At 34.1% G+C, this 13,639-nt stretch overlaps 1 protein-coding gene across 3 annotated transcripts in view; it reads left to right on the top strand.

Moving 5' to 3' along the window:
• The window catches only part of LOC119067040 (ankyrin repeat and fibronectin type-III domain-containing protein 1), a 147,842-nt gene that overhangs the window by 105,745 nt on the left and 28,458 nt on the right, over positions 1 to 13,639 (top strand). For 2 of the 3 annotated variants that reach the window (XM_037169779.1, XM_037169780.1), the window contains exons 2-7: positions 2,249 to 2,641; positions 3,292 to 3,370; positions 4,352 to 4,455; positions 5,910 to 6,050; positions 7,675 to 7,794; positions 7,855 to 7,965. In XM_037169779.1, coding sequence (XP_037025674.1) covers positions 2,249 to 2,641; positions 3,292 to 3,370; positions 4,352 to 4,455; positions 5,910 to 6,050; positions 7,675 to 7,794; positions 7,855 to 7,965 — 948 coding nt within the window. The remainder of the gene's footprint in view (positions 1 to 2,248; positions 2,642 to 3,291; positions 3,371 to 4,351; positions 4,456 to 5,909; positions 6,051 to 7,674; positions 7,795 to 7,854; positions 7,966 to 13,639) is intronic. The other variant, XM_037169777.1, reaches the window with a different exon arrangement.

The raw sequence follows: 13,639 nt of genomic DNA, 5'->3' as shown, positions 1-13,639 counted from the left end.
CGGAAAACAAGTTTATATTCATTTTGTCGGTTGTCGTTGTTGTAAAGTTCTTTAAAGCAAAATATGTCTCTTTTATAACCAATTTTTGTGACTTTTTCATAAACTTATGGTACTCAATAACTAGTTGCGTATTTACTTTTGCTTTAGCGTGCTAACAAAAGATTTGTATGAAGTACAAGTCTATTTAAAACTATAATGTCGTTGTTCTGGTGGTAGTGAAAGATAACTATTTATGTGATATTCATGCGGAAATATTGGTAAATATTAATACAAATATATTTACAACAAAGAGTAGTGTAACCTACAGGAACTACAGGTATCGAAATTCATGACGCAGTTGTCTTACCATGAAAAATCTTCTTCTTCTTCTTCTTTTTCAGCCTGTTTTTATCCACTCCACTGCTGGATGTAGGCCTCTCCAACTTCTTTCCATTTCGTACGATCCATTGCCATTTGCTGCCAGTTTGTACCTGCAATATTTTTAATTCCGTTATTCCGTTTGTCCATCTCTCTGGTGGTCTACCTATAGCTCGTCTTTTATATGGTCGCCATATACCAACGTTGAGTCATCTGTACAAATTGGATTCTTTTGTACAAAATAGATTTTCTGTGTACAAAATTAAGTTTAAAAATTGACCTGCACAAAAATAATCGCTATAATACCAGATTTCCGAGCTATATATTACATTCAGCAACAGTAACTTAGAATTTTTTTCCGTTCATCAACGCACAAATTCAATCCATCTAATTTCAAATTGGAATATTATACAGTAACTGCACCTCACAGACAGTCTCGCCTGTTACTCGAGTCAATGTATACTTGTCATGTACAAAAAGAGTGCATGGCAGGTATGAAATCTCTAACAATATTTATAAACATATAATTAGGCATGTTCACTGAAAAATATCATCAATCGATGATAAAATTTCCAAATAATCGATACTATATCAATCGAATGTTTTATCGATAATCGATAAATATCGACTGATAATCAACAAATATCCACTGAAAATCGAATTATCAGTCTACATTTGCCGATTATCAGTCGATATTTATCGATTTTCAGTCGATATTTATCGATTATCGATAAAACATTCGATTGATATTGATTTTCTGAAAATATCGATAATCGATTCCAGGGAAATAATCGATATTTTATCAATCGAATGAATTATCGAACATGCCTACATATAATATGCGGCGTGGAGTTTGTGGGTTGGCTACGTATCTAAATAAAGATAAGCAGAGGTGAAAACGAAGAAAAATTCAAATTCAAAATCAAACGTGCGCCTGTGAGAAAGTGTGTGTTATCTGCCGATGCCATGACATCGATGACTTTTAAAACTCTAAAATATCTAGTTAATAAAAGACAAGAAATAAGCCCGTCGAACATTTTATACTTGGAATATGCTTGTTTTTGTTTTTTAATTGAACATTCATGTACTTTGGTGTTTTCACATTTGGTGCGCAGACAGTGGCCAATTAAATCTAAAATCACGCCGGTCTAAATTATTTTTTGGATTCTCGGAATTTTGTAAATTTCCAAAGAAATTTCTGAAACAACAAAAGAATTTTATAGAAATTCTTCAGAAATGTACAAAATTCTGAGAATCCAAAAAGTAATTTAGACCGGCGTGATTTTCGAATGACCACTGTCTGCGCGTGCATTTTAGAAAAAAAAAATCTCTAAAATTCGGAAAGGAACGTATATTCACATCAAAAAGCAATAGAATAATTATTGGAGACGTTTCCGTTACGCGTTTCGTTTTGAGACGTTGATTTTTTCACCAGTGGCAAAATGCTTAGTCTTGGAATGTCTTACAAATTGTTTTATTCTATGGTGGTTCCTAGAATTAAAAATTCGATCTCATTTCTCTAGCTCTTCAAAACATCCATCAGATTTTTTTTTACACATTTCGGACATGGTTGAAGTGCTCCAATGTGTTCTTAGATTCTAATCGTTTTTTCTTACAGAATTGAGTTGTACACTCACGGAATTTTGAAAACCGACACATTTTCTGTTTTGTGTTTTACTGGTTTTTTAAGAATTTTGCATGTATTTTTATATGGAGAAATCGGAAACTCAAGTAAAACACAGAAACAGAAAATGTGTTGGTTTTAAAAATTCCGCGAGTGTATGATCGTGATTTGTTTTATTATTACGAAATTTGTTTTTAAGAATTAATTTTTTTTGTTTAAATTTCATTTATTTATTTATTTTTTTATTTTATTTTTCTGGTTTATTAGAGATAAATTTACCCGGTATTGTCAACAACAATTTCCCGCAAAAAACGAACTTTTCAAATTTCGCACCAAAAACCTGTCAATCCAAACCAGTGGGAAAAAATTCGAATTCCAAAATGGAATTTTTGATGCCATATCCACGTCAAAATCAACCAGCAAAAATAGTTGACAGACAATTCGCTAGCGTTAAAAAATACGAAAACACAAACATAACAGCTGATGATGAAAATACAAACAGTAGTACAACGGATGTGATACACAGTGATTTTGATGAAAACAACAAAAAGAATCATAAGCTTCATCATCAACATCTGCATAGTAAAATGACAAAGAAGCAATTGAAATCGGCACAAGCACAGTTGGACAAATTGACACAAATTAATATTCATTTGCATGGTACGTTTTTGTATAAAATATTCGATATATTCCACATCTCAAAAAGTGTACAGAACCTAGGCTCAACAATATAAAGCTGAATGTCTAAATTAATGAGTCTTATAAAAGTTAAATTTTATTTATGATTATAATGAGTTTCTTTTCGACAATATTTTAGGATTTCTTTTCGCTAACGACTTTACACAAAAATTGTTTACCCAATTTAATTTTGCCTGTCACTGAATCATTTTTTTTGTTTGAATTGGTTATGTTTTGTCGTTTCAACTATATTTCAGTTTTCACAAAATTTTGCAAATGATTTACGCAAATCTAATTAATTTTGAATAATAACATTTTCATCAGTCACCTCTAGCATGACTGAATTTCAATACTTTTATCTCTTACTCCAATTTTAAAATCGAACAAAATCTTTGCGTGAAGTCAAACTTCCACACTGTTTCCAATCTACATATTAAAAAGACTTTGGAAAATCGAAAACGAATGGAAGAAGAGGGGTGGCACATAACCGGAAATACACTTCACTTTACCAATAGTTAACTATTTAAACGAAATTGAAAATCAATTCAAAAATACCAAACAAATATAAACAATGAAATATAAATCAAGATTTATAAAAAAAAGAAATTCTCCATTGCCTCTTTTGTTTACAGCACTTTTCTCAGCAGTAGAAAATGGTCATTTGGATAAAGCAAGAACAATATTGGAGTCAACAGATGTGGACGTAAATAGGTACGATTTAGCATTTTAACACACAAGGGTGTAACTTAAAGCTTTTGATTTGCTTAGTATTTCGATTTTTGTACCCCAGACATATTCTAACGTCGCTCGAACAACATAATTTAATTTTGTGTCAGAACAACATATTCCGAGTAATCAGCGTTTGTAAAGAAGAGCTATTATCGAATAGTGTTTCAATTGCCAGAATAATTACTTTTAATCACTGTAATGTCACAATATTTGTAATTGGTTACCATCTTTCGGTATCTCTTTTTAAATACGGCACATTTGAGCATGGTATTTATGAATTTTGATATTTGTTCGTAAGTTAGTTCTTTTTATTGAGAATAAGCTCTGTTACAAGTGAATGCAATGCTGTTGAGTTTAAATAACGGTACTTTCGGTATTTTGAGTACAGATACCGGTATTTGAAAGTTGTCATGGACCATGATAATCGGTATCTGTATATGTGATGGCGTGTTGATGTTTAAGTGTGAGTAACTTGTCCATTTATATTTGTATGGTGATTTTGACATTACAGTAGATAAGCACTTGTACATAACTCGGTAGTAAATGGGGATTTCGCGCACCCTATGTGTTCTCACATCTAGTGCGCAAAACAACCCCATTTGTTACCTAGTTATGAAAATAGCTATACATGAATGCAGAAATCATATCGAGTTTTTATAAGAAAATATATAATTTATCAAAATACCAATGATTATCGATTATCGATATTTTAGAAACGTTTATCGATAATCCATAATTATCAATAATCAAAATCATTATCGCCCATGCCTACCTGAAATGAATGCATATGATTAGTGATGTAAAACTTGCACAAAAGTGAATATTTGGTACGCCTCTGGTGACCAAAATGGTTTTCAATATCCGTACAGCAATACATGTTGATTTTATCGACAATCTTTTTCCTATATAAATTTTTTATTTTTCCTTTTTCTGATTTTTCCACATTCTTTTGTTATTTTAAAGCTTAAATAGTGACGGTCTTTCACCATTGGATGTAGCGGTATTAAGCAATAACCGATCGTTGACTAAAATGTTACTGGAACATGGTGCTATTGAAGGAACTCAACGTAAGCGTTTTTTCTATTTGATGTATTATTTTGTTGATGTGTTAAATGTGTAGAGAAGATGGAGATGGACAGATTAAAGTTTTAAGTAGGTCACTTTTTTTACAGAGACTTTTCGTAAATCTATTTAGATTTCAATGCACTCATTTAAAATCTATTAAAAACTTATTAGCAAATGTGGAGTTAAATAATTTTTTTTCAGATTGTCGAATTCTCTGCTTATTGAAAGAATTTAATGTAAGAAAAAACATGGAACACGTTTAAACTTCGAAAACTTCTTCAATTTAAAATTTCATGAAGCTCTGCATGAAGCTATCGACAGAAAGATTAAAAACGGAAATACAATTTACAAAAAGTTGAAAATATTAAAGTGTTGTGTATACAAATATAAAATTCACGTCCCGCAATTCAAATTTTATGTGCTACTAATAATAATTCCGTTGGGTCTTACAACAGAAAATGTCACCATACGTGAAAATCTACAGAAATGTGGTTAAAAACGTTAAATGTATGTCCGTGACACTTTTTTTTTCGTTTGTCAACACGATAACTAGAATAAATCTCAACCGATTTTCAAAAACATGCTTATATTCGATGAAGGATTGAAATGTCAAAAGAAGCATTTTCTGCTTTTTGTTAAGACGATAACTTGAGCAATGCTCAACCGATTTTTGAAAATTCTTTTTGGAAATCATCAGTTCAAGTTCGAAAATGGGCGGTATCGGTTCAACATTCTGAAAATAGTTCTCAAAGTAAGCTTGTTAAATTGATAATTGGAGAAATTCTCAACCGATTTTCAAAAAAATGTTTGATGAAGAATGAAGGTCAGGTTTTTGGTTTCAAGATGTATTATGTTTGTATATCTATTTCAATAGTATTTTTCTTGTTATTTGATTTTAACTTTGAAGCATGGGCTGTAGTTCATACGAGTTTAATTTTTTCGATGGAGTGCAGCACTTTTAACCAGTGTATTTTATAGACAATAGTACTACAATGTGAGTATAAGGCTCCAGATGTGCAATTATGGCCCGAGACCGCAGGTTGTGCATCATAATATTACATCTGAAAAAATTTCATCTTAAGATACATACAATAATCAATCTTTCTAAACTGAAAACTTTCTTCTTTGATGTTCGAACAAAATACGCTGAAAATTTTCTCAAATTGATTTTCGACTAAAAATTTTCTCGTAAGTGGTTGATTTTTTGCTGACATAGTTTCTTGGTAAAACGTCAGTCTACAAAAGAGTAGTCGAATTTTATACTAAAACTGTGCAGATTTGGATTACCATAGAATTACAGTTTGAATAATTGACAGGAATTTACGGCAATGAGTGTATTTCTGAGAAATTCTAATTGAATGGTTTGCGTGTTTGTGATTCATTTTTATGATTTTGTGTCACTTGCTGAAAAAAAAAAATTGACAAAACAACGTAAATGGTTTCATATTTTCAACAGTTAAAAATTCGGATTCACTTGGGAATCATTTGAATTCGCTGCTTCATGATGCTGAAAACAGAATTCACGAATTGGGTAGCGGTGCTGAGGATATTTCTCAACCCCCATTCAGTACTAGAGCTTCTTTTTCTAGTATTATTGGTGAGTGAAGTTTACTTAATGATTTATGCAATGCGTTTCATTTTAAATTAATTGCGCATATGCATTATTGGATTGTATTATACATACATAATAACCAAATATAAATACCACAAGACCTACATCGACACCCACTTGAAAATTGATGGTTAATTTTTTTCGCTCTCCCGATTAAAACAGTTAACGGTTATTAAATAGATTTAGTAAATATAGGAAACCGAAAGTAAAAATGTCAATTTTGGGAGCCTAAAGTTTTTTATCACATACGCGCGGTGTTCGGATGTCAAAATTACTTAACTAGAAGTTTAATTCAAAAATTACACTTCAGGTCTATGTTGTTGTCTCGTTTTCGCTTATGTGATAAAATAGAGTACACACTTGTCACTATCAGTCTCGGCAAGCCTCGACTTCTTCGTGACAAGTGTGTAATATATATTACTTTTCGTTCCCTCAGCAAGCATGAAAAACTCAACACGTCACACGAAAATGCTATGTCCCTTTGAAATGACTATTGTTTCACAAGGGACTAAAGCAATAAAATTCAATCGTGTGTGCCATGTGCTGAATCGTGTACTGAACCCCATGTTGAATATTCTATTTATACGCTTCCTACGGCAGGACAAAAGAAAAATTGGAATTTTACCAGAAAATGAGTGGATCGAGGGGCGGCAGCCACCTGGTATAAGATACAATTGAATACATCAACCATCCCAACAATTACACATTAAAAAATCAACAAATGCCTTCGCCAACAATAAGAATTAACTTTGAATGTTTCTTATTAAGCAGAGCACCGGCGCATGGTTTCGTTCAATTTTGTTCGAAGCACACTGATTGACTTTTGCATTAAGTAGTGGGCTTTCGTATAGACTGTTATGATCAGAGCGATAAAACCGAAGACCAGTTAATTATAACTTGCCGTGGGGTACTTGTCACTGTTTTACATATATATTTTGACAGATCCCCCAAGGCAAGTTATAATAACTGGTCTGAATATCATTTATATTGTATAAGTATTGATTTTTACTTTATGTACTTTCGCATTATGTATCAACCGATATCAACACATAACTTAAATCGTTTTATTGTTTGTCTCCGGGGCAAAACTATCAACTTTCAACAGTAGTTTTTGGGCGATTGGGCGAGTTGAACTCTGACTCACTTTATTCACTTTTTCCAACTTTTTCGACATTATGAAAAAGTGCCGCACTCTAAATCTTACTTTTCACTTTTTCCAACTATTTTACTTACTTTTCGGAAAATCACTTTAAAAATATTCAAAAATCATCTATCCTATTTTTCCCTAATGTGCCTAATGTAGTACTGAAACTTGACAGTGCTTCATACAAAATTTTACACTGTAAAAATAGTGAGGATAACATTTCATACTCTATTTGACAGCTGTCATAAATAGCACTTTTGCTTGAAGTGCGTTGGTGCATATCATTTTTTATGTGTCGATGCAAAGATAAACCCAAAATCCCTCTCCGAGCTGATGCGTAATGTTAGTCATATCACACAGAGACATATAATGAATAAAATCGTAAATGCAAGAATAAATGTATTCAATCGATTTGAAAAAAAACTCTGAGTTACAAGTCATATCTCCTTTTTTCCTCATTAAAAGGTAATGCATATCCAGGTCCCTCAGTTACTGGCTGTGCTGGAAATGAAGCGGACAAACAAATTGGTATTTGGGAACGTCGAGTCAAAGGTCTGAGACGGATGCTTCTAGGATGGGATCAAGGTATTTCAATATTTCCATATTCATTACACCAGTGAATATATATCCATTTTCATTACATAGTGAAGCCGCCGGATCCGCCCCATTGTACAACAATTGACGTTACGTCTAATAATTCGGTGACAATACGAATACAAGAATCGACAGAAGGAGCAATCACAACCAAATTTAAAAGTACGTATATATAAATATATCAATTATTCATAAAGTAAACTTTCAAACTTTTGCTTCGTGATTTTGAATTATTGATTTCAATACGCACATTACTTGAGATCCCTTATATTCAACCAGCCCACATTATATTATACATTTCTCTCTTTTTTTGGTTCACTTAAAATGAGATAAAGTTTCCCTATTTTATTATCTATGCTTTTATACATATAGCAATACATTATTAAAATGGCCCTATTGCTGCAATAGGGCCATTTTAATAATTGATATCAATCGAAAAAGGTATACGGAGGGTTTCTTTTGAATTTCGACTGACCGAAATCGACGCTATTTTTTCCGGGATCTTTTACATATGCCTAGTTAGGCCTAGGCCCCAGAACCAGTGTCAGATATGTTTGATCTTCCATACCAGGCTGGTGGTAAGCAGTCGAAAAATGGGTTTCGTTGTCCAGATTTCATTTGCGTATGGTGGTGAGGACACGGATGTGTATGGGTTTGTTGGAAAGCTGAGGTCGAGTATGAAACCATGAAAACACTGAATATCACGCGTCAGAAGGTATCGGAAACCACACTTTTTTAGTTCTCTCTCAGCACACCTTGCAAACAGGTCTAGGGATCCAGGCGATGTTTTCCTTAATGGTGGAGTTTGTTTATGTTATTCGTCAAAGAGAGAAATTTGATACGAAGGCGGAGCTTACTCTCCGTATCAACTAGTAGTGTGATGCACATCGAACGATCAACTCGTTCGGCTTAATATCGGGTAATTTCGGCTTTGTTTTTATTCTCATTCTTCTTCTGTACATTCAAGTTCGGTGTCTATGAACGGTGTCTATTATATTTGGTTTCGTTGTTTGTGTATTTCATGGTGTGACGAGTGTAAAATTGTGTGCAACACAGGATTGAAACCACGAAATTACAGTATACTTCGTCTCGACGAAACATACATACTTATGCAAAAATTATTCTCTCGGTATACGAACTCACACATATACTGTAATTTCGTGGTTTCAATCCTGTGATGCAAATAACTGAACTTTAAAAAATTGTATGATAAACAGCCGAAAATATCACTGATAAAAAAGATTTTGGCGGTGTACTTCGGATATGTATGATATACTTCTGTTATGCATAGTATGCGTCGGGTATGTATGGCAAACCTGTCGTATGTAAGTTTACGTACGATATGTGTGCCATACATCTCACGCGTGTAGTCGACGTAGGACATGTGTAAAATTTTGGTATGTGTAACTTCATCGCAAAATTACCTCATACGCCCAACACGTTTGAGAAAAGCACACGTTTAGGATGTTTGTATACGCATGGTAAGTATGATGTCAAAAGATCGTACTTGTTGTGCGTTAACATTCGTACACTGTGCATCTTATATTAATAGCAACTATGTCAAGTCCTTTACGTACATGAGATGAATGTATCTGTATCAGGATTTTAGGATTCACTTAAAAACAGAAATATTAAATTCAGTCATTTAAATTTCAAAACGTTTTATTCCCTGAGTTCCAATCTCATACTGTTGAAATATCGAAATATTACGCAAAAAGAAGAAGAAGGAATTACGATTACGATTCTCGATATTAGGTCATTGTCATATACCATAGTTCTAATTAGAATAAAAAAAAATATTTTCAAAGTTTCATATGTGTGTCATGTAAGTAAACGTATAGCATGTATAAGTACTTTGTGTGCAAACGTGCTCCACGTTTACCTACTTCTACCAACGCTTCACAATACAACTATCAATGTAGTATGTCTTAATTGCAACATTGGTTGAAGCGCCGCTTTGAGATCAAGAGGTCCCCAGTTCAAACCCAGCACCAAACATGGAGAAAATTTTTATCAAAGAAAAAGTTACGATATAAATGAATAAAAACACGAAAAATAAAAGAATTAAAATTAAAAAGAACGAAATTTGACGAAATAATGTACATCAAAATTTCATTTTATTTTGGATACCAGAGCAAACGTACTGGACGTTTACTGACGCAGTGCACGTGTACTAAACGTTCCCGAAGTTCGATCCAAAAATAGCTGTCTGCCAGCCAATTTACACGTCCACTACGTACAATACACGTCCAGCGCGTTAACTTTTCTATCAGTGATTACACTAATGCAATTGTTTGATTAAATTATTGTTAATTATGAATGTGAGGGACCTCAGCTTTACAGCAATACCAATATGTAGTACTTTGGCGGGTTGGAACGCACAGTTTTTATCTGTTAATTAGTCACATGCCAATTGTATTAGTGAGGTCACAGCCTTCGTCAAAATTCATCGAGGTTTCATCGATTCTGAGAAATTTTCCGGAGGTTCACATATATTTGGCCGTTTATCGTCAAATTGAAGTAAATATTTGTCCCAGGAGTACTCGACCTCAGCTTTCCAACGAACCCATACACGCCCGTGTCCTTGCCACCTTACGGAAATGAAATCCGGACTATGAAACTCATTTTTCAACTTTTGACTGCTTACAACCAGCCTGGTATGGAAGATCAAAAATAGCGCCGTCAGTCGAAATTTAAAAGAATCCCTCACAACACATCGTCGTGTGCCTTTCGAAAATTCCAGGTTTCGTTAGACTTTCCGAAAAATAATGGCAGAGAAAATTTCGAGAATTTTTTATTTGTGTTTTTTTCCTGTTTGTAATCAGATGAAGTACCTACGAAATCAGCAAGTTTGAGCCGTTGGTATTATTAAATGCTACTTGAAAGATTATAGGAGTCTAGGTGTAACCAATGAAAGTAGATAAGTAGGTACGGCCAGTCCATACAAGTCGGAGCACATACGGATTTGCATGGCGCCACCTCAAACTAACTCATTTCTATTGGAAATTTGCGCCATGCAAATCCGTATGTGCTCCGGCTAGAACAAATTTGAACGTTTGGCCATACCTATCCATTTACTTTCATTGAGTGTAACTGTTTTGTTATCAGAGAATACATATAATCTTCTACAGGCGTTTTGTAAATTGATAGCTATGAGTATTTTCTTAAATTTGAAAACATTCATACCTTATATCAAAACGTTTTATGAAAATATTTTTATTAATTTAATGCATCCGTATTTTATGATGACAAAATGGTTGGTTGTGAATGGGGCGAACGTACCTGGAACATACTTTCAGACATTATTTATTGTTTCATAAATTGAGGGATATGAAACATTAGGGTAAAACTTTACCTGTTTATACGCACATATAACAAGGTGCTTCTCGAGTCATTGGCGAAAAATTTAGCGTATTTTTAAGATTTACTTCGATTTTCGAATAGCAAATTAATTGTTAATAAAATGATTGTTTGCTTATTGCTGGAGGTACGGTTCCGGATGAATATTTCAAGAATGTGAATCGGAAAGGGTTTTCCAAAACGAATAAATGGAACGTACAGTGGTCATTTCCAGTGGAAAATTGGTGAAAATAAAAGCAAAATTTTTAGGTTTTATAAATCATTACGTGTCTATTCTTTGGAATGGAACTTGACCAGTGTGCAGTTCAATTATATATTTCATACACTGGTATACGCAGTCCTCCTTGTTGGTATTTGGTCCGTATACCAAGGTTGAAGATCTGTTCGCAATCTTTTTAAATCCCAAAATTTGATTAGGAATGGCATGCCAGTAACACTCCGGAGATGGGTCGTAAAACACTGAGTCGTAAATTTTGTTGAAGCGTCACACCGTGTACACACACATGTGAAATCCGATTCTTTTGTCTGTTGCTTTCGCTCTGCTTCCGTGAGTTACCAACACCAGAAATGAAGCATAAGAAGGTTCATCATCCTTCGGATTTGCTTTTGTAAATGCTTCCTTCAATTTAGTGTGCATTGTGTTGGCGGATTTGACAGTTTTTGGAAATGATTTTGTCAAATCAACGGATCGATTACTTCCGTGTGATCCAAAATAACTCTTTCCAAGGACGTATCCAGGAGTGTTTGACTCGTCGATGATTGAAAAAAAAACTTTTTCGATGAAGTCGAATTGCGTTTGTAGCGTGTAGGGTAGCGACGTCAATCTGAATGTAAAGTTTAAAGGTAAAGAATACGTAATGCGCTGGATCGAAATGTAGAAATTGACGTTGCAAATCCAGTAGCAGTCGAGTAACGATCGACACGTTCTTCCTGTTCCAACTGTAAATGAAGTAGATTCAATTCTCGGCACTTTGAAACTTCTATTTTGCCATTCTGAAGTTTCTGTTCAAATTGTTCAGCCATTATCCGAGTTGAACGACGTAAGACAGTTGGTCCGCTTGCACCAGCTCCGATGTAATATTCTCGCTTTTGATACAACATCAACACAGCAGTATCGGCCAGATTTGATTGTGGCTCAACGGTGTTATACCTGGGGAAATTGAATTTTCACTTCCTGCACAATTGAGTCTGCGTAAAACCAGTCTTGAGTTCCAGACAATGTGTCCACAACTGCTCCTGGATGGCAATAAGGAAATTTGCCATGGCGGCGAGGAATCTTTTCCAATGCAGCTGCGGAGAGGAAACTTTCACCAGGAGCCAGCAATTTCTTATCAAATGTGCTGACATGGTTCCAGTCCTGTTTGTCGAACACGTCGAACGGTAGTGGATCTGGCAGTTTTGATAACTGACATTGCAGCCGGAATAACTGGAATCGGCTCATTTCATCTCCTTTCGGTTTATTTTTTGAATTCACGTATCCCGCTTCCATTCGAATCAATTCATTTTGAGCTTCATCCTTGTCGTCGTAGAGGGCGTTGGCTCTAGTACGTCTTTGTAGTATAGGGATTTCCCTTGAATGAATTGGCTGTACGAAACTTGACTGTATCGGTATCTTGTCTGCTGCAGTTGAACCGGTGATTAAAGAATAATGTGAACTTACACAGTGGTCAACTTTCAATTTTATGCACTATTTCGATTCAGCTGTTTGACCAGCTGGTTCATGTATATGTTAACAATACTTAAACAACAATTGATGATCAGAAGTTCTCGAGATTATTTGTTTCATAACACAGCTTTAAGCATTGCGACAACATTTTTGAGCGTTCTATGCGATATTTTAAAGTCTTTGCATCTAAATTATTTTAATAAGATTTTAGTTTCTAAGTCATCTAAAGATTCGTATTATATAATTAATGCACAGAATTCGGATCGAAACAAATGATCGCACGATGTTAGTGATACATACGACTCACGTAAGACTCTCTTTAGTTTTATTGTTACCGATAATAAACAAACCACTGTTCCCATTTTTATCTACTCCTGATTATAAAATTAGCTGACTTTGTTTACGTGGACCAGCTGATCAAACAGCTGAATCGAAATAGTGCACAAAATTGAAAGACGACCACTGTATCATTAAAAAAAATGGAAAAATGTATAGTTTCTCCTCATAATTTCATAAGTAACTATAAGGTAAGCGAGGGTATAGCTGACCGTGCAGGTGTACCTGACCAGCTACATTATTTATCAGTTTTGGAAAATAATTACAAATGAAAATACGCAAATTAACGTTATAACTAGGTCCCACCTTTTGAGCGGGTCAGGTCCCTTGACTGACAATTTTTTCAATATATTTTTGACCAATTTCATTGTTGAACTTCCGAAGCAACACTGATACAAATGCCTACATTTAATATATCGATTACTCTAAACATGACAACGAAATTTGACAGAAAAAGTTCTTCAAATAAACCTT

The sequence above is a fragment of the Bradysia coprophila genome (assembly GCF_014529535.1).
Source record: "Bradysia coprophila strain Holo2 chromosome X unlocalized genomic scaffold, BU_Bcop_v1 contig_117, whole genome shotgun sequence".
Taxonomy (NCBI): domain Eukaryota; kingdom Metazoa; phylum Arthropoda; class Insecta; order Diptera; family Sciaridae; genus Bradysia; species Bradysia coprophila.
The sequence above is the reverse complement of the archived record's forward strand: the minus strand, read 5'-3'. Positions and strand labels throughout refer to the sequence as shown.